The 23,878-nt window shown below is 44.3% G+C and overlaps 1 protein-coding gene across 1 annotated transcript in view; it reads left to right on the forward strand.

Annotated features, from left to right (window-relative positions):
- The window catches only part of DNAH11 (dynein axonemal heavy chain 11), a 303,358-nt gene that overhangs the window by 97,823 nt on the left and 181,657 nt on the right, over positions 1-23,878 (forward strand). Inside the window, exons 29-31 of the mRNA XM_040433722.1 lie at positions 244-370; positions 18,852-18,992; positions 20,546-20,779. Of these exons, the coding sequence (XP_040289656.1) occupies positions 244-370; positions 18,852-18,992; positions 20,546-20,779 (502 nt within the window). The remainder of the gene's footprint in view (positions 1-243; positions 371-18,851; positions 18,993-20,545; positions 20,780-23,878) is intronic.

Consider the following 23,878-nt stretch of genomic DNA (forward strand, 5'->3'; position numbering starts at 1 on the left):
TCCGGCCAAAAAACGTTCCGGTCCGGAACTGAAGGCATCCTGATGCATCCTGAACGGATTTCTCTCCATTCAGAATGCATGGGGATAATACTGATCAGGATTCTTCCGGCATAGAGCCCCGACGACGGAACTCTATGCCGGAACAAAACAACGCAAGTGTGAAAGAGCCCTAAGCTGCATTGTGGTGTTTAATATTGATTCTTACTCACTTGATGATACTCGGTTTACAATTTGTTTTTTCAGACTGTCTCTGTGCGAGAAAGCCTTGTCTCAGTATCTGGAAACAAAGCGTTTGGCTTTCCCACGTTTCTACTTTGTGTCCTCTGCAGATTTGCTGGACATTCTTTCTAAAGGAAGTCAGCCGAAACAGGTATTCTCTCCCACCGTCTCCCTCTGTGTGTGTGTGTGTGTGTGTGTGTGTATATATATATATATATATATATATATATACATATACAGTCAGGTCCATAAATATTGGGACATCTACACAATTCTAAGATTTCTGGCTCTATACACCACCACAATGGATTTGAAATTAAACAAACTAGATGTGCTTTAACTGCAGACTGTCAGCTTTAATTTGAGGGTATTTACATCCAAATCAGGTGAACAGTGTAGGAATTACAACAGTTTGCATATATGCCTCCCACTTGTTAAGGGACCAAAAGTAATGGGACAATTGGCTTCTCAGCTGTTCCATGGCCAGGTGTGTGTTATTCCCTCATTATCCCAAATACAATGAGAAGATAAAAAGTCCAGAGGTTCATTTTAAAGAGGACCTTTCACTAGAATAAAAAATGTAAACTAAGCATACAGACATATAGAGCGGCGCCCAGGGATCTCCCTGCACTTACTATTATCCCTGGGCGCCGCTCCGTTCTCCCAGTATAGGCTCCGGTAGCTTCATATGTTCGGTTCAACTGGGTGGATCCTGCAGGCATCTCCTTCTCCCAGGCTGTAGCGCTGGACAATCGCAGCGCTCAGCTCATAGCCTGAGAGAAAAATAAAACTCTCAGGCTATGAGCTGAGCGCTGCGATTGTCCAGCGCTACAGCCTGGGAGAAGGAGATGCCTGCAGGATCCACCCAGTTGAACCGAACATATGAAGCTACCGGAGCCTATACCGGGAGAACGGAGCGGCGCCCAGGGATAATAGTAAGTGCAGGGAGATCCCTGGGCGCCGCTCTCCATGTCTGTATACTTAGTTTGCATTTTTTATTCTAGTGAAAGGTCCTTTTTAAGTGTGCTATTTGCATTTGGAATCTGTTGCTGTCAACTCTCAAGATGAGATCCAAAGAGCTGTCACTATCAGTGAAGCAAGCCATCATTAGGCTGAAAAAACAAAACAAAGCCATCAGAGAGATAGCAAAAACATTAGGCCTGGCCAAAACAACTGTTTGGAACATCCTTAAAAAGAAGGAACGCATCGGTGAGCTCAGCAACACCAAAAGACCCGGAAGACCACGGAAAACAACTGTGGTGGATGACCGAAGAATTCTTTCCCTGGTGAAGAAAACACCCTTCACAACAGTTGGCCAGATCAAGAACACTCTCCAGGAGGTAGGTGTATGTGTGTCAAAGTCAACAATCAAGAGAAGACTTCACCAGAGTGAATACAGAGGGTTCACCACAAGATGTAAACCATTGGTGAGCCTCAAAAACAGGAAGGCCAGATTAGAGTTTGCCAAACGACATCTAAAAAAGCCTTCACAGTTCTGGAACAACATCCTATGGACAGATGAGACCAAGATCAACTTGTACCAGAGTAATGGTAAGAGAAGAGAATGGAGAAGGAAAGGAACTGCTCATGATCCTAAGCATAGCACCTAATCAGTGAAGCATGGTGGTGGTAGTGTCATGGCGTGGGCATGTATGGCTGCCAATGGAACTGGTTCTCTTGTATTTATTGATGATGTGACTGCTGACAAAAGCAGCAGGATGAATTCTGAAGTGTTTCGGGCAATATTATCTGCTCATATTCAGCCAAATGCTTCAGAACTCATTGGACGGCGCTTCACAGTGCAGATGGACAATGACCCAAAGAATACTGCAAAAGCAACCAAAGAGTTTTTTAAGGGAAAGAAGTGGAATGTTATGCAATGGCCCAGTCAATCACCTGACCTGAATCCGATTGAGCCTGCATTTCACTTGCTGAAGACAAAACTAAAGGGAAAATGCCCCAAGAACAAGCAGGAACTGAAGACAGTTGCAGTAGAGGCCTGGCAGAGCATCACCAGGGATGAAACCCAGTGTCTGGTGATGTCTATGCGTTCCAGACTTCAGGCTGTAATTGACTGCAAAGGATTTGCAACCAAGTATTAAAAAGTGAAAGTTTGATTTATGATTATTATGTCCTATTACTAGTGGACCCTTAACAACTGTTGTAATCCCTACACCGTTCACCTGATTTGGATGTAAATACCCTCAAATTAAAGCTGACAGTCTGCAGTTAAAGCACATCTTGTTTGTTTTATTTCAAATCCATTGTGGTGGTGTATAGAGCCAAAAATGTTAGAATTGTGTCGATGTCCCAATATTTAGGGATCTGACTGTGTGTGTGTGTGTGTGTGTGTGTGTGTGTGTGTGTATATATATATATATATATATATATATATATATATATATATATAATTGTGAAAAAGGGGCAGCACTCCAGTAGATAAAAATGAAAAATAACTTTATTTACCCATAAGGCTTTTGCGACGTTTCGGCTCTTACACAGGAGCCTTCCTCAAGCAGCCGAAACGTTGCAACAGGAGCCTTCCTCGCTGCTTGAGGAAGGCTCCTGTGTAAGAGCCGAAACGTCGCAACAGCCTTATGGTTAAATAAAGTTATTTTTCATTTTTATCTACTGGAGTGCTGCCCCTTTTTCACAATTTGTATTCAATTGGATTGGCTTATATCCACATTGGGCTTTTGCACCCTTCATCCATTTTTTCAACTGTGACGGTGCTGCCATTTTTTTCTTTTTTCTTTTTTTATATATATATATATATATATATATATATATATATATATATAAGCTCAGTGTGTCTATGTGTGTATGTCTGCTAAAGGAATCCACACCGTCCCATTTATAATCACAAAATTTGGCACACAGGTACATCAGGTGTCTGGGAATGTTTTAGACCTCAGCTCTCTAGGACGTACCGTTCCTGAGATATTCCCATAAAATGCAAATATGGCACATCACATGACCTACATTAGCCAATAGAAGCCTGTAGGTCTTTCTCCTCATATCCCAACTGCCATACACACGGTCACATGACCCTTATCAGCCAATAGAAGCTCTCAGGCCCTTAGTCTCCACATACACACAGTTTTACACCAGGTTTCCATAACATCCCAGGCATTTTTCTTCACTGCTGTAGGTGAGCTTTAAAGGGGCAGGGCGCTGTGGATGACACTGTTAAGGGAGCGGAGTGCTGTGGAGGTCACAGTTAAGGGGGCAAGTAGGGTGGCCATTCGGGCCACCCTCAAAAGACAGATATAGTCAGTGGAGGTCACTGTTATGGGAGCGGGGTACTGTGGCGGTCGCAGTTAAAGGGGCCGGGAATGTTGGAGGTCAGTTAACCACCTCAGGACCGCCGTACGCAGGATTGCGTCTTTGCGGCGGTCCTGTTGTTCTGGGTGGACGCGCCGGTGCGTCCTCTCGCGAGACGCGAGATTTCCTGTGAACGCGCGCACACAGGCGCGCGCGTTCACAGGATCGGAAGGTAAGCGAGTGGATCTCCAGCCTGCCAGCGGCGATCGTTCGCTGGCAGGCTGGAGATGTGATTTTTTTAACCCCTAACAGGTATATTAGACGCTGTTTTGATAACAGCGTCTAATATACCTGCTACCTGGTCCTCTGGTGGTCCCCTTTGTTTGGATCGACCACCAGAGGACACAGGCAGCTCAGTAATATCTTGCACCAAGCACCACTACACTACACCCCCCCCCCCCCCGTCACTTATTAACCCCTTATTAGCCCTTGATCACCCCTGATCACCCCATATAGACTCCCTGATCACCCCCCTGTCATTGATTACCCCCCTGTCATTGATCAACCCCCTGTAAAGCTCCATTCAGATGTCCGCATGATTTTTACGGATCCACTGATAGACTGATCGGATCCGTAAAAATCATACGGACGTCTGAATGCAGCCTTACAGGGGAGTGATAAATGACGGAGGTGATCACCCCATATAGACTCCCTGATCACCCCCCTGTCATTGATCACCCCCCTGTAAAGCTCCATTCACATGTCCGCATGATTTTTCGGATCCACTGATAGACTGATCGGATCCGTAAAAATCATACGGACGTCTGAATGCAGCCTTACAGGGGAGTGATCAATGACTGTGGTGATCACCCCATATAGACTCCCTGATCACCCCCCTGTCATTGATTACCCCTCTGTCATTGATCACCCCCCTGTAAAGCTCCATTCAGATGTCCGCATGATTTTTACGGATCCACTGATAGACTGATCGGATCCGTAAAAATCATACGGACGTCTGAATGGAGCCTTACAGGGGAGTGATCAATGACTGTGGTGATCACCCCATATAGACTCCCTGATCACCCCCCTGTCATTGATTACCCCCCTGTCATTGATCACCCCCCTGTAAAGCTCCATTCAGATGTCCGCATGATTTTTACGGATCCACTGATAGACTGATCGGATCCGTAAAAATCATACGGACGTCTGAATGCAGCCTTACAGGGGAGTGATCAATGACTGTGGTGATCACCCCATATAGACTCCCTGATCACCCCCCTGTCATTGATTACCCCTCTGTCATTGATCACCCCCCTGTAAAGCTCCATTCAGATGTCCGCATGATTTTTACGGATCCACTGATAGACTGATCGGATCCGTAAAAATCATACGGACGTCTGAATGCAGCCTTACAGGGGAGTGATCAATGACTGTGGTGATCACCCCATATAGACTCCCTGATCACCCCCCTGTCATTGATTACCCCTCTGTCATTGATCACCCCCCTGTAAAGCTCCATTCAGATGTCCGCATGATTTTTACGGATCCACTGATAGACTGATCGGATCCGTAAAAATCATACGGACGTCTGAATGCAGCCTTACAGGGGGGTGATCAATGACAGTTGGGTGATCACCCCATATAGACTCCCTGATCACCCCCCTGTCATTGATCACCCCCCCTGTCATTGATCACCCCCCTGTCATTGATCCCCCCCCCCCCCTCTGTAAGGCTGCATTCAGTCTTTTTTTTGGCCCAAGTTAGCGGAATTTTTTTTTTTTTCTTACAAAGTCACATATTCCACTAACTTGTGACAAAAAATAAAATCTCACATGAACTCACCATACCCCTCACGGAATCCAAATGCGTAAAATTTTTTAGACATTTATATTCCAGACTTCTTCTCACGCTTTAGGGCCCCTAGAATGCCAGGGCAGTATAAATACCCCACATGTGACCCCATTTCGGAAAGAAGACACCCCCAGGTATTCCGTGAGGGGCATATTGAGTCCATGAAAGATTGAAATTTTTGTCCCAAGTTAGCGGAACGGGAGACTTTGTGAGAAAAAAATAAAAAATATCAATTTCCGCTAACTTGTGCCAAAAAAAAAAAATTTCTATGAACTCGCCATGCCCCTCATTGAATACCTTGGGGTGTCTTCTTTCCAAAATGGGGTCACATGTGGGGTATTTATACTGCCCTGGCATTCTAGGGGCCCCAAAGCGTGAGAAGAAGTCTGGTATCCAAATGTCTAAAAATGCCCTCCTAAAAGGAATTTGGGCCCCTTTGCGCATCTAGGCTGCAAAAAAGTGTCACACATCTGGTATCGCCGTACTCAGGAGAAGTTGGGGAATGTGTTTTGGGGTGTCATTTTACATATACCCATGCTGGGTGAGATAAATATCTTGGTCAAATGCCAACTTTGTATAAAAAAATGGAAAAAGTTGTCTTTTGCCAAGATATTTCTCTCACCCAGCATGGGTATATGTAAAAAGACACCCCAAAACACATTGCCCAACGTCTCCTGAATACGGCGATACCAGATGTGTGACACTTTTTTGCAGCCTAGGTGGGCAAAGGGGCCCACATTCCAAAGAGCACCTTTCGGATTTCACTGGTCATTTACCTACTTACCACACATTAGGGCCCCTGGAAAATGCCAGGGCAGTATAACTACCCCACAAGTGACCCCATTTTGGAAAGAAGACACCCCAAGGTATTCCGTGAGGGGCATGGCGAGTTCCTAGAATTTTTTATTTTTTGTCACAAGTTAGTGGAAAATGATGATTTTTTTTTTTTTTTTTTTTTTTCATACAAAGTCTCATATTCCACTAACTTGTGACAAAAAATAAAAACTTCCATGAACTCACTATGCCCATCAGCGAATACCTTGGGGTCTCTTCTTTCCAAAATGGGGTCACTTGTGGGGTAGTTATACTGCCCTGGCATTCTAGGGGCCCAAATGTGTGGTAAGGAGTTTGAAATCAAATTCTGTAAAAAATGACGAGTGAAATCCGAAAGGTGCTCTTTGGAATATGGGCCCCTTTGCCCACCTAGGCTGCAAAAAAGTGTCACACATCTGGTATCTCCGTACTCAGGAGAAGGTGGAGAATGTGTTTTGGGGTGTCATTTTACATATACCCATGCTGGGTGAGAGAAATATCTTGGCAAAAGACAACTTTTCCCATTTTTTTATACAAAGTTGGCATTTGACCAAGATATTTATCTCACCCAGCATGGGTATATGTAAAAAGACACCCCAAAACACATTCCCCAACGTCTCCTGAATACGGCGATACCAGATGTGTGACACTTTTTTGCAGCCTAGGTGGGCAAAGGGGCCCACATTCCAAAGAGCACCTTTCGGATTTCACTGGTCATTTACCTACTTACCACACATTAGGGCCCCTGGAAAATGCCAGGGCAGTATAACTACCCCACAAGTGACCCCATTTTGGAAAGAAGACACCCCAAGGTATTCCGTGAGGGGCATGGCGAGTTCCTAGAATTTTTTATTTTTTGTCACAAGTTAGTGGAAAATGATGATTTTTTTTTTTTTTTTTTCATACAAAGTCTCATATTCCACTAACTTGTGACAAAAAATAAAAACTTCCATGAACTCACTATGCCCATCAGCGAATACCCTGGGGTCTCTTCTTTCCAAAATGGGGTCACTTGTGGGGTAGTTATACTGCCCTGGCATTCTAGGGGCCCAAATGTGTGGTAAGGAGTTTGAAATCAAATTCTGTAAAAAATGACGAGTGAAATCCGAAAGGTGCTCTTTGGAATATGGGCCCCTTTGCCCACCTAGGCTGCAAAAAAGTGTCACACATCTGGTATCTCCGTACTCAGGAGAAGGTGGGGAATGTGTTTTGGGGTGTCTTTTTACATATACCCATGCTGGGTGAGAGAAATATCTTGGCAAAAGACAACTTTTCCCATTTTTTTATACAAAGTTGGCATTTGACCAAGATATTTATCTCACCCAGCATGGGTATATGTAAAAAGACACCCCAAAACACATTCCCCAACTTCTACTGAATACGGAGATACCAGATGTGTGACACTTTTTTGCAGCCTAGGTGGGCAAAGGGGCCCACATTCCAAAGAGCACCTTTCGGATTTCACTCGTCATTTTTTACAGAATTTGATTTCAAACTCCTTACCACACATTTGGGCCCCTAGAATGCCAGGGCAGTATAACTACCCCACAAGTGACCCCATTTTGGAAAGAAGAGACCCCAAGGTATTTCGTGATGGGCATAGTGAGTTCATGGAAGTTTTTATTTTTTGTCACAAGTTAGTGGAATATGAGACTTTGTAAGAAAAAAAAAAAAAAAGAAAAAAATCATCATTTTCCGCTAACTTGTGACAAAAAATAAAAAGTTCTATGAACTCACTATGCCCATCAGCGAATACCTTAGGGTGTGTATTTTCCGAAATGGGGTCATTTGTGGGGTGTTTGTACTGTCTGGCCATTGTAGAACCTCAGGAAACATGACAGGTGCTCAGAAAGTCAGAGCTGCTTCAAAAAGCGGAAATTCACATTTTTGTACCATAGTTTGTAAACGCTATAACTTTTACCCAAACCATTTTTTTTTAATCAAAGACATGTAGAACAATAAATTTAGAGCAAAATTTATATATGGATGTCGTTTTTTTTTGCAAAATTTTACAACTGAAAGTGAAAAATGTCATTTTTTTGCAAAAAAATCGGTAAATTTCGATTAATAACAAAAAAAGTAAAAATGTCAGCAGCAATGAAATACCACCAAATGAAAGCTCTATTAGTGAGAAGAAAAGGAGGTAAAATTCATTTGGGTGGTAAGTTGCATGACCGAGCAATAAACGGTGAAAGTAGTGTAGGTCAGAAGTGTAAAAAGTGGCCTGGTCTTTCAGGGTGTTTAAGCACTGGGGGCTGAGGTGGTTAAGGGGACTGTAACCTATGGTCATTGTTAAGGGGTGGGTGCTGTAGAGGTCACTGTTAAGGGGGTGGATCCCTGTGGAGGTCACTGTCAAGGGGATGGGGTGCTGTGAAACTCACGGTTAAAGGGGTCCCATTTAAAGGAGACTGGGCACTGTGGGGGGGGGGCAGTGTTAAGGAGAGGGGGCTGTGGAGGTCACTGTTAAGGGGGCGAGGTACTGTAGATGTCATTGCTATAGTGGATACTGTCGATATCTTAATGACACATGCAAACATTAAATGAAATAGATTAAATATACCGTGCGAAGGCGGGTCCTTCTGCTAGTATAATATTATGTGTTTTTGGGCAGGTTACAATGACCAAGCATTACTGTATATTGGCAATTGAATAGATCTTGCATCATATTTGTACTACATATAAAGCTACGGTTAGGGATGAGCGAACTTCAAATTTTGAAGTTCGGGTTCAGGTATATGGTGAATTGCGTTATGGATTCCGTTACCACGGACCATAACGCAATTCAATGATGGAGTGCATAACTGAACGCTTTTGAGGCATTCCATTATGCATTCCGTCATAATAGAAGTCTATGACCTGCATAACGGATCTGTCCGAAGTCCTCCCCTGCATAACGGATCCGTCCTGTTTCCATTATGCAGGAGAGATGCATTCCGTCATTGAATTGCGTTATGGTCCATGGTAATGGAATCCATAACACAAATCACCATATACCCGAACTCGAACTTCAAAACTTGAAGTTCGCTAATCCCTAGCTACAGTGTATGGCTACTGTATGCACCGCCGTAATATTCACTAAAAAAGGCCAGAACTTTAGAAGCCTGTTTGGCTAGTAAAAATATCAAATTAATCAATCAAAAAATCTAAATCATTGAATAGAATATATTACAAAAATAATTTTAGGACATTTGTAACAGTTTAAAAAATGTTTAAATGTTTAGGTACACTTTAATAAAAATAATTAGGAATAATTTGTGTTTTTAGACATTCACTATTGTAGTAATTTTAATCAGTGGGGGTGAAGTATAGAGACTTCCCATGGTAATTGTGCAGCAACATAAAAATTTCTGAAATATTAGACATGTTTTGTCTGTGGCCACCCATGTATGTCATCCATGGTTCACAGCCACATTACCACAACATTTCCAAAGTTAATTTTTTTGTGATTGCTTGTTTGCAACTTTCTTTATCAAAGGAAAACTTTGAAGTCACCAGCAGTAGTACTGTTGCACCATAGTTCTACTGACGGGAGTAAGAAAATCCTACTAGATTTTTAGTGGATCACTTGTCAGTCACTCAGAGACCTCCTGATTATGAAGACCGTTTGCTTACCCATTTATTCTAGCTTTTCATTGCTAACACAGTTAGGCCTCATGCACACGGACGTTTTTTTTCATGGTCCGCAAAAACGGGGTCCGTAGGTCCCTGATCCGTGACCGTTTTTTCGTCCGTGGGTCTTCCTTGATTTTTGGAGGATCCACGGACATGAAAAAAAAGTCGTTTTGGTGTCCGCCTGGCCGTGCGGAGCCAAACGGATCCGTCCTGAATTACAATGCAAGTCAATGGGGACGGATCCGTTTGACGTTGACACAATATAGTGCCATTTCAAACGGATCCGTCTCCATTGACTTGGAATGTAAAGTCTGGAGTCCCTTTTATACCATCGGATCAGAGTTTTCTCCAATCCGATGGTATATTTTAACTTGAAGCGTCCCCATCACCATGGGAACGCCTCTATGTTAGAATATACTGTCGGATATGAGTTAGATCGTGAAACCTCATTTCCGACAGTATATTCTAACACAGAGGCGTTCCCATGGTGATGGGGACGCTTCTAGTTAGAATATACTACAAACTGTGTACATGACTGCCCCCTGCTGCCTAGCAGCATCCGAACAGGGGGCCGTGATCAGCACAATTAACCCCTCTGGTGCCGCACCTGAAGGGGTTAATTGTACTATCATATCCCCCTGTAAGAGATCAGGGCTGCCAGGCAGCAGGGGGCAGACCACCCCCCTCCCCAGTTTGAATATCATTGGTGGCCAGTGCGGCCCCCCCCCCCTTCCTCCCTCTATTGTAATAATTTGTTGGTGGCACAGTGTGCGCCCCCCGCCCCCCCCCCCTTCCTCCCTCTATTGTAATAATTCGTTGGTGGCACAGTGTGCGCCCCCCCCCCTTCCTCCCTCTATTGTAATAAATCGTTGGTGGCACAGTGTGCGCCCCCCCCCTTCCTCCCTCTATTGTAATAAATCGTTGGTGGCACAGTGTGCGCCCCCCATCTGCCCCCCCTCCCTCTATAGCATTAACAACATTGGTGGCCAGTGTGCGGCCTCCCCCATCTCCCCCCCCCCCCTCCCCCCGATCATTGGTGGCAGCGGGTTACTATAGTAAAAGATTCATACTTACCTGGGAGCTGCGATGTCTGTGTCCGGCCGGGAGCTCCTCCTACTGGTAAGTGACAGTTCATTTAGCAATGCGCCGCACAGACCTGTCACTTACTAGTAGGTGGAGCTCCCGGCCGGACACGAACATCGCAGCAGCCGGTAAGTATGAATCTTCTACTATTGTACTATTGCTAAGTAACCATGGCAACCAGGACTGTAGTAGCGTCCTGGTTGCCATGGTTACCGATCGGAGCCCCAGCGATTAAACTGGGACTCCGATCGGAACTCCGCTGACACCAATGATGGGGGGGGGGGGAGATGGGAGGCCGCACACTGGCCACCAATGTTGTTAATGCTATAGAGGGAGGGGGGGCCGATGGGGGGCGCACACTGTGCCACCAACAAATTATTACAATAGAGGGAGGGGGGGGGCGCACACTGTGCCACCAACGAATTATTACAATAGAGGGAGGGGGGGCCGCACTGGCCACCAACCTATTATTACAATAGAGGGGGGGGGGGCGCACTGGCCACCAATGATATTCAAACTGGGGAGGGGGGGAGGGTCTGCCCCCTGCTGCCTGGCAGCCCTGATCTCTTACAGGGGGATATGATAGTACAATTAACCCCTTCAGGTGCCGCACCTGAAGGGGTTAATTGTGCTGATCACGGCCCCCTGTAAGAGATCGGGTGCTACTAGGCAGCAGGGGGCAGTCTTGTACACAGTTTGTAGTGTATTCTAACTAGAAGCGTCCCCATCACCATGGGAACGCTTCTGTGTTAGAATATACTGTCGGATCTGAGTTTTCACGAAGTGAAAACTTAGATCTGAAAAAGCTTTTATGCAGATGGATCTTTGGATCCGTCTGTATGAAAGTAACCTACGGCCACAGATCACGGACACGGATGCCAATCTTGTGTGCATCCGTGTTCTTTCACGGACCCATTGACTTGAATGGGTCCGTGAACCGTTGTCCGTCAAAAAAATAGGACAGGTCATATTTTTTTGACGGACAGGATACACGGATCACGGTCTCGGCTGCAAAACGGTGCATTTTCCGATTTTTCCACGGACCCATTGAAAGTCAATGGGTCCGTGAAAAAAAACGGAAAACGGCACAACGGCCACGGATGCACACAACGGTCGTGTGCATGAGGCCTTATAGGGGTTTTTCCATGAAAAATGTTTATAGTTAATGGGGTTGTGCAGTGTGATGAACGTGCCGTTCACTTGAATAGGACGAGCAGTTGTACTTGCACTGCCGCTACAAGCTAGACGATGTATGCAGTGCTCTTCAAAAAGCTTATAGGCAGGGGTACTTCTTAAATGCTTCTATCCCAGGATATTCCAGAATTCAGAATAACATTAGTATAGCACCAACTGCTATCTCCATTGAACAGCCTTTTTGGGTCCACCTCAGTTAATGTGTTGAGGTGTACACACCTACAGCAAGAGATACGAGAGTGAAACAAGGCTACTGCAATTTTAGCTGTTCAGCATCTAATTTGAGAAGCAGAGAAGGTGTTGCAGCTTCAGAAGCATCCGGCTCACCACAACAGGAATCCCTTGATACAAAGGAGCAGAGAGGCAAGATTGAATGTGTGTGCCCACCTCAGCACATTTGCCGAGGCCGACACAGAAAGGCTGTTCAATACAGGCAGCAGGTGGCACTATTAAAAATATTTTTGTGTTCCAATCTTTTTTTTTTAAGTGTAAATTAAGTTTAGGTTTAACTGGAATTCCCATCTTGCCTTCACTTTATGATTGGTGAAGGTCTGACCTCTGGGAGCTTTACCAGTCGCAAGAATAAAAGGGCAGTGCAGATGCCTCTTCATACTCTTTCCCTGCACAGTGGCATCAGGCTATGCAGAGAACTACAACATAGTGCCATTCTAGGTACCATTCAAGTGAGTGTGGGCGTGCTGCATTTGCTTGCATAGCTGTGTGGCTCGGAGCACCGCTGTGCAGGGAAAAACAGTAAAGGGACCACAGCACAGGATCAGTATTGTAACCCTTTCATCTTCAGGATTGTTGAGCGTTCCAGGGTTGAGACCCCTGAGAATCATCTCTCTTGTTGATATATCATCAATTTTATAAGTTGCAGAAACCCCTTTAAATAGAGTTGATCTATGACAGCCTTCCTATACTAACAACAGTGGTGCTTGAAGTTTTGTGAAGCCTTCAGAATTTTAGATATTTCTGCATAAATTTGACCTAAAACCACATCCAAGTCCTAAAGATGGATAAAGATAACCAAAAACAAACAAATGAGTCATTTATTGAGGGAAATGATCCAATTTCACATATTTTGTGAGTGGTAAAAGTATGTAAGGCTGGATTCATATGTGTCCAATTTGTTGTAGACATTTTTTATATGTACTGTTCATCTGAATGGCAATTCCAAAAATCCACGTGCTTGTCACCAAAACAACCCCATTCAGGTGACTGTAATTGAGACTTAATCACAGTTTTGAATCTTCCCTGTCCATAGGATGCAAGATACAGTAGGAGCAGGCTGTTCTTGGCCTCCTCCTCTCAGGCTCTGAATGATATCTGTACACGTATGAATCATGCTCAGATACAGGGGATTCTGCTGCCTGTATCTTTGCGACATTTGGTTGCCTTGTAGCAATGCAGCCTCAAGACATAATGGAACTAAATGGGGTCGCAGCATGACTCTGAAATATCTGCAACTGCACCCACATTGTCACAAAAAATGCAACATTGCAGGATTTTTGGAGATTCTAGGAGCTTGTTTGCTGCAACTTATGTTTTGAGGCTGCACTGCTATGAAGCGATGGTCTGTGGTCACACAATGCTTTTCCCCACCATAGTTGATGTGTAGCCCCAGCCCTATTCTTCAGATCTTCAGCTCATAAACAGACAATAGCCTTTCATCCAGACAGAATTTGTTGCTTTAAGAAATGTCTGTTCTCCAGCTGTTGAGAGATCAAGGGTAAAACTGCATGAATCCAAAGTTTCTACTGGACCGTATTTCTGTTTACCACATTCTTGCTGCTGACTTGAAATTCTTATTGCAGAAAATTATAAAGAGAGAGTTTCCTTTAAAAAAATTGAGGGAGATGTATCAAGACTGGTGCTCCCATCCGCTAGTCTTGATCCCTCTGCACTGGAGTGAGATGCGACTAATTTATTAAGAGGCTTCTCTGATCCTCCGAGCGCCAGAAGTTCACATCTACACCAGCCAGTAGCTTGCATAGACTTGACCTATAACTTACTCCACTTTCTAGTGTAAGTTATAATAGATCCGGCAGGCCCCATCCCACTAAGCCAGGGGTGCACAACCTGTGGCCCAGGGGCCACATGCTGCCCTCGATACCATTCTGTGCGACCCCCAACCATCTGGTAACAGACATGTATGTCTGTCTTATGGCTGTTCACCTGTATCTTTCAAGTATTCTCCCATTAGATGGGGGTACTAGAAGTGTAAGACATTTATGATATATATTGTTTGTTCAATATGCCATAAATATAGTATTTCAGTTGGTAATACCCCTTTAGGTTTCGGCACTTGGAATTGATTCAGGCTGACAATGTGACCCCCAACCAGAAAAGGTTGTGCACCCCTGCGCTAAGCCCTGCCTCTTTTCTCGCCACTTCAGAAAATTGTTGAGAATCTGAAAAGGTATTATGGAGTAAATATGATGTGTGCCCTAAATTACGCCCTTTTTACGCCACAATAGTGGCTTAAAAGCTTTAATAATTGTCCCCCAATGAGTATACACTTTTGGGGATTACTAATTATTTGGGAGAGCAAGGTGTACATATGTTTATGGTGAAAATAGTTAAAATGTGCTTTTCATTTTAGTCGACTTGAGGAATAGCACTATATCTGACTTATGTATGTAGGTGGAAGCTAGCTGCTATGATGTCTCCCATGCACAGCACATAGAGAAGAGGAGATCTTGCTCCTCATTAATATTGTTGCAATTTACGTTCACATATGAAACCCATTTACACAGGTAACCTAGTTAAAATATAATGTGTCATGAGATCCCATGCGCAACTCTAGAAAAGGAGTAGAAAGAAAATAAAAAAAGAAAGCAGATTGTATTAACCCCTTAATACCAACGTTTTGGATGTTAAAGGTCAACAAAAGATTTTTCAATGTTGCAATTTTAGAATAATAATTTTAGTTTTAGTTTTTTTATTGATACATGTTTGTGAGGGCTTAAAGTATATATACACCTTCAGAGGCAATTTGTTTTATGATTGCATTTTACTCATTTTGGACTAAAATAATTTCATTATTAACAAGCCATTCTGTCACAAAGGGTTAACTTATTTTCTACCTGTGTGACTAGTTCTTTCACTTTGTGCTGATCTAATAAACCTCATGTCTAAATTACTAAGGCCATGCCATATCTGCGTAGTGAACTCCGGCACTGTAATCCGGTCACTGTATCCGGCATACATGCTGGCTTTTAGCCAGAGAAAAAATACTACTTGCTACATTTTTTTTTTGCAGGATACCAGACGGGCATTCCGGTTTGCAGGATGCCGGCGGGCATTCCGGTTGCATCCGGCAGTGCCGTATTCTCTTTCGGAATTGCTGCTAGAGATGTGAAACTAGCCTAAGATTGATACATTCCCTTATATATTATGTGAAACATAATCTAAGATAATTGCCGGTCGATTAACTTTATGAAAGCTAAAAAAGACGCAAGATCTCAAAGGAGAAAAAAATCAGTTCACACTTTAGCTTTCCAGCTTAAAAGCATACTGCTAGGGATGAGCGAATCAACTTCAGATGAAACATTCAAAGTCGATTCACATAAAACTTAGTTTCAATACTGTACGGAGCGAGCACTTCGGAGCCAATACATTCTAATACTGTACGATGAGCCAAAGTTATTACTTTGCGAAGTCTGGCGAGACTCCGTACAGTTTTGAAACAAAGTTTTATTCGAATCGACTTTGGATGTTTCATCCGAAGTCGATTCACTCATCCCTACTTATTGCATATTGTTTTTTTTTTTTGTTTTTTTTTGTAGTGTCCGGTGTCGGACTGGGGTACCTAGGGCCCACCAGTAAAATTTATTTTGGGGGCCCACCATATGGATACACTCCAGATATAATAAATAATCTATCACGTTTTTTATATGAACATCGGCTGGTTGAGGTGCTGTACATTGAATATATGTATGTAGTGCAGTAAATCTAATGTGTTATGTGCCACTTGTGCAGGGGGTGGGAGACTAGGGGCCGACCTTGGTCAGGGGCCCACCAGGGGATTCCCAGTTCGAGCCTGGTAGGTTTAATATGTATACAGTAAGTGGATAGTGGTGGTTGTTCTGGTTGCTTGAATTTAAAGGGTTGTCTGAGTTGGGCGCTGCACTCCGATCCTCCCGCTGCTTATATCATCTTCCTAGCTGCGGCGGTGACGTTCAGTTTACAAGTCACTGCTGCAGCCAATCACTGGCCTCAGCCGTGCATGGAAAGTATCTGCTTAAGGCCTCATGCACACGGACGTTTTTTTTTGCGGTCCGCAAAACGGATTTCCGTTGTTCCGTGATCCGTGACCGTTTTTTCGTCCGTGGGTCTTCCTTGATTTTTGGAGGATCCACAGACCTGAAAAAAAACGTTGTTTTGGTGTCCGCCTGGCCGTGCGGAGCCAAACGGATCCGTCCTGACTTACAATGCAAGTCAATGGGGACGGATCCGTTTGACGTTGACACAATATGGTGCAATTGCAAACGGATCCGTCCCCATTGACTTTCAATGTAAAGTCAGGAGTCCCTATTATACCATCGGATCAGAGTTTTCTCCAATCCGATGGTATATTTTAACTTGAAGCCTCCCCATCCCCATGGGAACGCCTCTATGTTAGAATATACCATCGGATTTGAGTTAGATCGTGAAAACTCATATCCGACAGTATATTCTAACACAGAGGCGTTCCCATAGTGATGGGGACGCTTCAAGTTAGAATATACTACGAACTGTGTACATGACTGCTGCCTGGCAGCACCCGATCTCTTACAGGGGGCTGTGATCCGCACAATTAACCCCTCAGGTGCCGCACCTGAGGCATTAATTGTGCGTATTATAGCCCCCTGTAAGAGATCAGGTGCTGCCAGGCAGGAGGGGGCACACCCCCCTCCCCCCCCAGTTTTAAATTCATTGGTGGCCAGTGCGGCCCCCCCTCCTTCCCCTGTATTACTGTACATTCATTGGTGGCCAGTGGGCCCCTCCTCCCTCCCCCTCCTAATTAAAATCCCCCCCTTATCATTGGTGGCAGCGGAGAGTTCCGATCGGAGTCCCAGTTTAATCGCTGGGACTCCGATCGGTAACCATGGCAACCAGGATGCTACTGCAGTCCTGGTTGCCATGGTTACTTAGCAATTTTAGAAGCATTATACTTACCTTCGCTGTCTGTGACAGGCCGGGCGCTCCTCCTACTGGTAAGTGAAAGGTCTGTGCGGTGCATTGCTCATAGAACAGACCTGTCACTTACCAGTAGGAGGAGCGCCTGGCCGGTCACAGACATCGCAGGTAAGTATAATGCTTCTAAAAATTGCTAAGTAACCATGGCAACCAGGACTGCAGTAGCGTCCTGGTTGCCATGGTTACCGATCGGAGCCCCAGCGATTAATCTGGGACTCCGATCGGAACTCTCCGCTGCCACCAATGATAGGGGGGGATTTTAATTAGGAGGGAGAGGGAGGGGGGGCCCACTGACCACCAATGAATGTACAGTAATACAGGGGAGGGAGGGGGGGCCCACTGGCCACCAATGAGTTAAATACAGGGGAGGGAGGGGGGCACACTGGCCACCAATGAATGTACAGTAATACAGGGGAGGGAGGGGGGGCCGCACTGGCCACCACGGAGTTAAATACAGGGGAGGGAGGGGGGGCACACTGGCCCCCTCCTGCCTGGCAGCACCTCATCTCTTACAGGGGGCTATGATACGCACAATTAACCCCTCAGGTCCGGCACCTGAGGGGTTAATTGTGCGGGTCACAGCCCCCTGTAAGAGATCGGGTGCTGCCAGGCAGCAGGGGGCAGTCATGTACACAGTTCTTAGTATATTCTAACTTGAAGCGTCCCCATCACTATGGGAACGCCTCTATGTTAGAATATCCTGTCGGATCTGAGTTTTCATCTGCGGATCCGTCTGTGTGAAAGTAGCTTACGGCCACGGATCACGGACGCGGATGCCAATCTTGTGTGCATCCGTGTTTTTTCACGGACCCATTGACTTGAATGGGTCCGTGAACCGTTGTCAGTCAAAAAAATATTTTTTGGACGGACAGGAAACACGGATCACGGCCGCAGGTAAACAATGGTGCATTTTCCGAGTTTTCAACGGACCCATTGAAAGTCAATGGGTCCGCAGAAAATCACGGAAAACGGAACAACAACGGTCGTGTGCATGAGGCCTAAGTCAGTGATTGGCTGCAGAGGTAACCTGTGTGTACAGAACGTCACTGCTGCAGCCAGAAAAACAAATGACAGCAGAGAAGCTGTAGCACAGCGCAGGAAGATGTAGAAGAGAAAACAGGTGGGTGTACATTTTAGGCTGTTTACAGGGGTTGCCCAAGTTTTGATATAACTCTCACAACCCCTTTAATACACCTCAGCTCAAAGAATGCAGTATTATCTAATACATTGTTGTTTGCTCTGCTAAGTGCAGTCATCATGGGCATTTCTGCAAGTGTGAGTTGGTAGAATGATCTATGAAAATGACCTAGAAAAGCGAATCTATCATTAAAGGTATTAATTAATGTGTTTTTTATTTTGCATTTTGTCATAAAAAATGTGCATTGCTCTATAGAAAAATATTCTCTATAGAAAAAAAAAACAGCGCCAAGGATAAGATGGTCTTTTAATCTCACACCAGTTTATCTGAGCCATTTACTAGCTCTAACTGTAGAGCTCCTGAATGGCGGTGCATAGATATTTACAGGTGTAAATGGACTAAAGCCATTTTTTTGCACAAAAAAAATGCAATACTTAAATATTAAAGATTTGTGCAAAGTGTGAATTAGTCTGTATGTATTTATCTGTTTCAGGTGACACGACATTTGGCAAAACTTTTTGACAACATTGCGGATCTCAAATTCCAAGAGCATGTTGAGAACGAAGCATCTGGGATGTACAGCAAAGAGAAGGAGTTTGTCCCATTTAGTGTGGCTTGCCAGTGTAGTGGACAGGTGATTATAAAAGTATACACTAGAGATTTCCATGGTAATCAGGGTGCAGGAAGCTTTCTAACTACATGACCACAGATCAGATTTTCAGCAGGTATCTGCCATCGGTCGGAATCTAATGGTGGAGATCTTGAAATCCATGAGAAATTGATTCATAAAATATACTGGAATATTGTAAAACTCATTATATAGTTAATTTGTTTTTACAAACTATGCAGTTAATTAGCTCTATTCAATGCTGTTGAAAACCCAAAAATGTCCTCAGCATTCCTTTACTTGATTGGACATGTCCTATACTAGCGCATCTCAGTACATTTTAGAACATCATCAAAAAGTTAATTTATTTCAGTAAAAATTCAGTTAAAAAAGGGAAACTAATATGTTATGCAGATTCATTAGACACAGAGTGATCTTTTTCAAGTGTTTATTTCTTTTAATGTTGATGATTGTGGCTTACAGTTAATGAAAATCTAAAAGACAGTATCTCATAAAATTAGAATATTGTTAAAAAGTTCAATATTGCAGACTCATGGTGTCGCACTGTAATCAGCGATTCAACACAAAACACCTGCAAAGGTTTCCTAAGCCTTCAAATGGTCCCTCAGTCTGGTTCAGTAGGATCCACAATCATGGGGAAGACTGCTGACTTGACAGTTGTCCAGAAGACAGTCATTAACACCCTCCACAAGGAGGGAAGCCTCAGAAGGTCATTGCTAAAGAAGCTGGCGGTTCACAAATGATTTACCTTTTGAATTGAATTACTGAAATAAATAAACTTTTTCATGATATTCTAATTTATGAAGATGTACTAGCACTTCAGTGCAACATGCAGAGCACAGACCCAGTGAAGTCAATAGGTCTACACAGTAATACGAGATGTACATGGCCGATAATCGTGTTTTGCGGATATGTGGTTTGCGAACCGCAAAACGCTTACAGTAGTGTGAATGTGTCCTTAAGCTGGATTTCACACTTTGCAATGCACAACCACCCCCCCCCCCCCCCCATCAGATGCCATGTTCATCGCTGAGATCTGAAGATAATTATTAAAGCATTTAGTGGTTGCTCATAAAATAAAAATGAAATTGTACTTAATGCATCCATTTGAGTGCGAAGAGGCCACCGCGCTCATCCTGCTTGAATATCCAGTGCGAAATCTTGCGCAGCGCATGATGACATCATCACGTTGGCCATACGTCACCTCGCGCGAGATTTCGCGCGGGATCTTCAAGCAAGATGGCCGTGGCAGTCTCTTCTCACTCAAATGGACGAGGTGGGTATGATTTATTTTATTTTTTACCTCCATTTCAGGGAAAATCGATTCATTACCACAAGCACGAGAAAATTCGAATTTGCGGCTAATAGAATTTTGGATCGAAGTCTACAGTTACTTCATTAACTTTGATTTGCTCAACACTTATATTAATTAGTTACTACTACTATTAATTACTAATATTATTAACACCAGTCAGACCAGATTTATTTTTTTCTAAAATATTTCCACTGTATAATCCTATATAACACCTATACTTATAACATTTTTATATATTAAAAAGGTGGAACACTGGTTGAAGAATGTGGAGGACACCATGTGTGAAACTGTGCGGCATCATATAACTGAGGCTGTGGCTGCATATGAGGATAAGCCGAGAGAACAGTGGATATTTGACTATCCAGCTCAGGTGGCATTGACCAGTTCCCAGATCTGGTGGACCATTGATGTTGGAATTGCATTTGACAGACTGGAGGAAGGTTTTGAAACGGCGCTCAAAGATTATAATAAAAAACAGGTACTTTCTATAAGTTGTATATCAGAACTATATAGATGCCTGATTCTATGGTATATATTTTCCACGTACGAACGTTACATTATATGGCCATAGTCTGAATTGTACTGCCATGTGATCAGCATTAACTCACCCCTTTATTTAGGATACGTCCGCAATTATTGGGAAAAATATGTTGTGGATTCCTTTGCAAAATGTGCATCATTAGATAAGGATGTCGTTGCACATGTCATCCCGCTACATTCAAAACTCTGAAAACCCACACAAAGTATTGATTTAAAATCTGAACTGCAAGTCAGTTTCTACACCAATGTTGTTCCTGCAGCGTGTAGATGAGATTTGTTAAAATCTTTTTTTTACTTTGATTTAAAACAAAACTCATCCACGTTGCTGCTACTTTTATACTCTGCAGATTTCCCAACTAAATCCAGGCGGAAAATCTTCTGCGTGCAAATATTCAGATTTAACTGTCCAGATTCTGTGTAGACTGCATAACGCCCAGACTGAACGCTGACCCATTAAAGTCAATGGGCCAATTCACATATGCTATTTTCCACATGAATACAGTATGTGGTCCGTGCAGAGAAAATCGCATCATGTACCTTCCAGCTTCTAATTTCCAACAAGACGACAATCAAATGAATGGATCTGCAAGAAAACAAACGCCATCTGTGTGCAGTATGTTTAAATCCATGTTTACTGGCTGGAACACCTATGAGTTTCATCTGACTAAGCCCTTAAAGGGAATGTCCATCATTCTATACTTTTGTTTTCTGTGAATGGTTCCAAACTTCTGTGCTTCACACAGACATAGCGGCAGATTTACTAATTGTGTCGTATTTTGCACTAAGAATATGAATCACAGTCTCAATCACAATGTGGAGTATCGTAAATCCTGCAGCAGATTTGGGCTACAATGTCGTTCGTGCTCCAAAACTTTGTCCGTGCACCAAAAAACTGTCTAGTTTAAGGCTAATTTTTACACTGCCGTTTCTGGGTCCGCCTGTAAGATCCGTTTCAAGGCTCTCACAAGCAGGCCAAAACGGATCAGTTTAGCCCCAGTGCATTCTGAATGGATGCGGATCCATTCAGAATGCATCAGTTTGGCTCCGTTCAGCCTCCATTCCGCTCTGGATGCGTTTTTGGTGTCCGCCTGGCGATGCAGAGCCAGGCGGATCCGTCCTGAATTACAATGTAAGTCAATGGGGACGGATCCGTTTGAAGTTGACACAAATATGGTGCAATTGTAAACGGATCCGTCCCCCATTGACTTTCAATGTAAGCCAGGACGGATCCGTTTTGACTTAGACTTTTTTTTAAAAGAATAATGCAAACGGATCTGTTCTGAACGGATACCAGCGTTTGCATTATCGGTACGGATCTGTTTGTGCAGATACAAGACGGATCCGCACCTAACGCAGGTGTGAAAATAGCCTAAGTTGGCATAATTTTGTGCCAAGAATGCGCCAAACGTTTGGCACATGGAGCAGCATTTAGTACACACCCCTTTTCCAGTGAAGCCGCCCCCCTTTTCAGTGAAGCCCCTTTCCCTTGTCAGACGAGGCATAAAATGCGTAGAAAAGAGTGTAAAACAGTTTGTATATGTGATGCATAACATGCACGCCACGGCACCAAAAATATGGCGCATTTTCAATAGTAAATTTTCCCCATAGAGTCACCTGAAGTCACCACTGGTTAGGGAATCATGCAGGGACGGATTGGCCATAGGCCGGTAGGCTGATGCTCAGGGGGCCACCTGAGCCCTCCTCACGACTGACGGACGGGTACATGGTGATCCGATGTTCTCAGCATTAATTAATGTAGGAGCATCAGACACTCGTGCAACGGCCGCAAGTGTATCAACTGTACCACCATCCTCAGGATGGTGATACAGTTGAATACGATGAGGGCGGCAGTATTTTGTGCTGCACTGTGGTACTGGGTTCTGCTGGGGTGGTATTTTGTGCTGCAGGACCCGCTTACTTCTGTTGTCCCTACCTACTTTTCAGTCTTGGATGTTCCGCCACCACGCTGTACCTCCCAACATGAAGATCTTCAGACACGTCATGAACGACACGTCTGCTATGCCCGCCCCTCGCGTTTCCCGCCCCAGACTCCACAGAGGAGCCATAGCAGAGAGCGGCGCTCTGCTACCATACAGGCTGGCTGCTACTGTACCTCGCCGCTGCACATCTCCTCCTCCTCAGGACTACCAGAAATGCTGCCAGATTGGGGGTGGGGAGATGAGGGGGAGATGGGGAAACCAGCATGTGACCTGATTGGGACTGGGGGCAGGAAGATGAGCTTGTGGAGATGAGCATGTCACCAGATTGGGGAGGGGGGAGAGGTGAGCTTGGGAGATGGGGGAATGAGCATATGGCAAGATATTTGGTGGGGGGGAGGAAGGTGAGCTTGGGGAGATGGGGGAACAAGCATGTGACCAGATTGGGATTGGGGGGGAGGGGCAGGATTGTGAGCTTAGGGAGATAGGGAAATGAGCACTGTGACCAGATTGAGGGTGGGGGAGGTTGGTGAGCCTGAACAAGATTGCTGGGAGTATAGGGGAGGCTGGTTATGAAGGGAAACCAGCTTTCTGACTACTTTGGGGGATTGGGGGGGATGATTAACAAGCTAACTGACCACTTTGGGGGTTGCGGTGGGGATGGTCGGAATGTGATTAGTCTGGGGGAGTGTGATTGGTGCAGCTCTGTGGGGGTAACCAGTATATGGGGTACCAATGTATGTCGGACAGTGGTGGGGGAGGGCAGTCCTTAGTCACTTAAAACGAGTGAGGCCTGCTCTTCACCACGGTCAGTAAGTGTGGGGAGTGGTCCGCAATATACTGGTCCCTTAGGAGGATTCCGAGGAGCAGTAACAATCTTTACTCTCTATTTTTCTGAAACGTTGTAAACCTGTTTAAGCCGTGCAGGTCAGGCAGTGTTGTTGAGAGATTTGGGACACAGCCAGTAAATACCTGGTTTATGTCACATATTTGTGTTATATTACTTTCCGTATGGCTCGTCACACCGAGCGCTTCAGCTTTGATTTATTTTTATTTTTTGAAATCTGCACTCTGTATAAAAAAAGGTTGCCGACCACTGG

The sequence above is a fragment of the Bufo bufo genome, chromosome 5, assembly GCF_905171765.1.
Source record: "Bufo bufo chromosome 5, aBufBuf1.1, whole genome shotgun sequence".
Taxonomy (NCBI): Eukaryota; Metazoa; Chordata; class Amphibia; order Anura; family Bufonidae; genus Bufo; species Bufo bufo.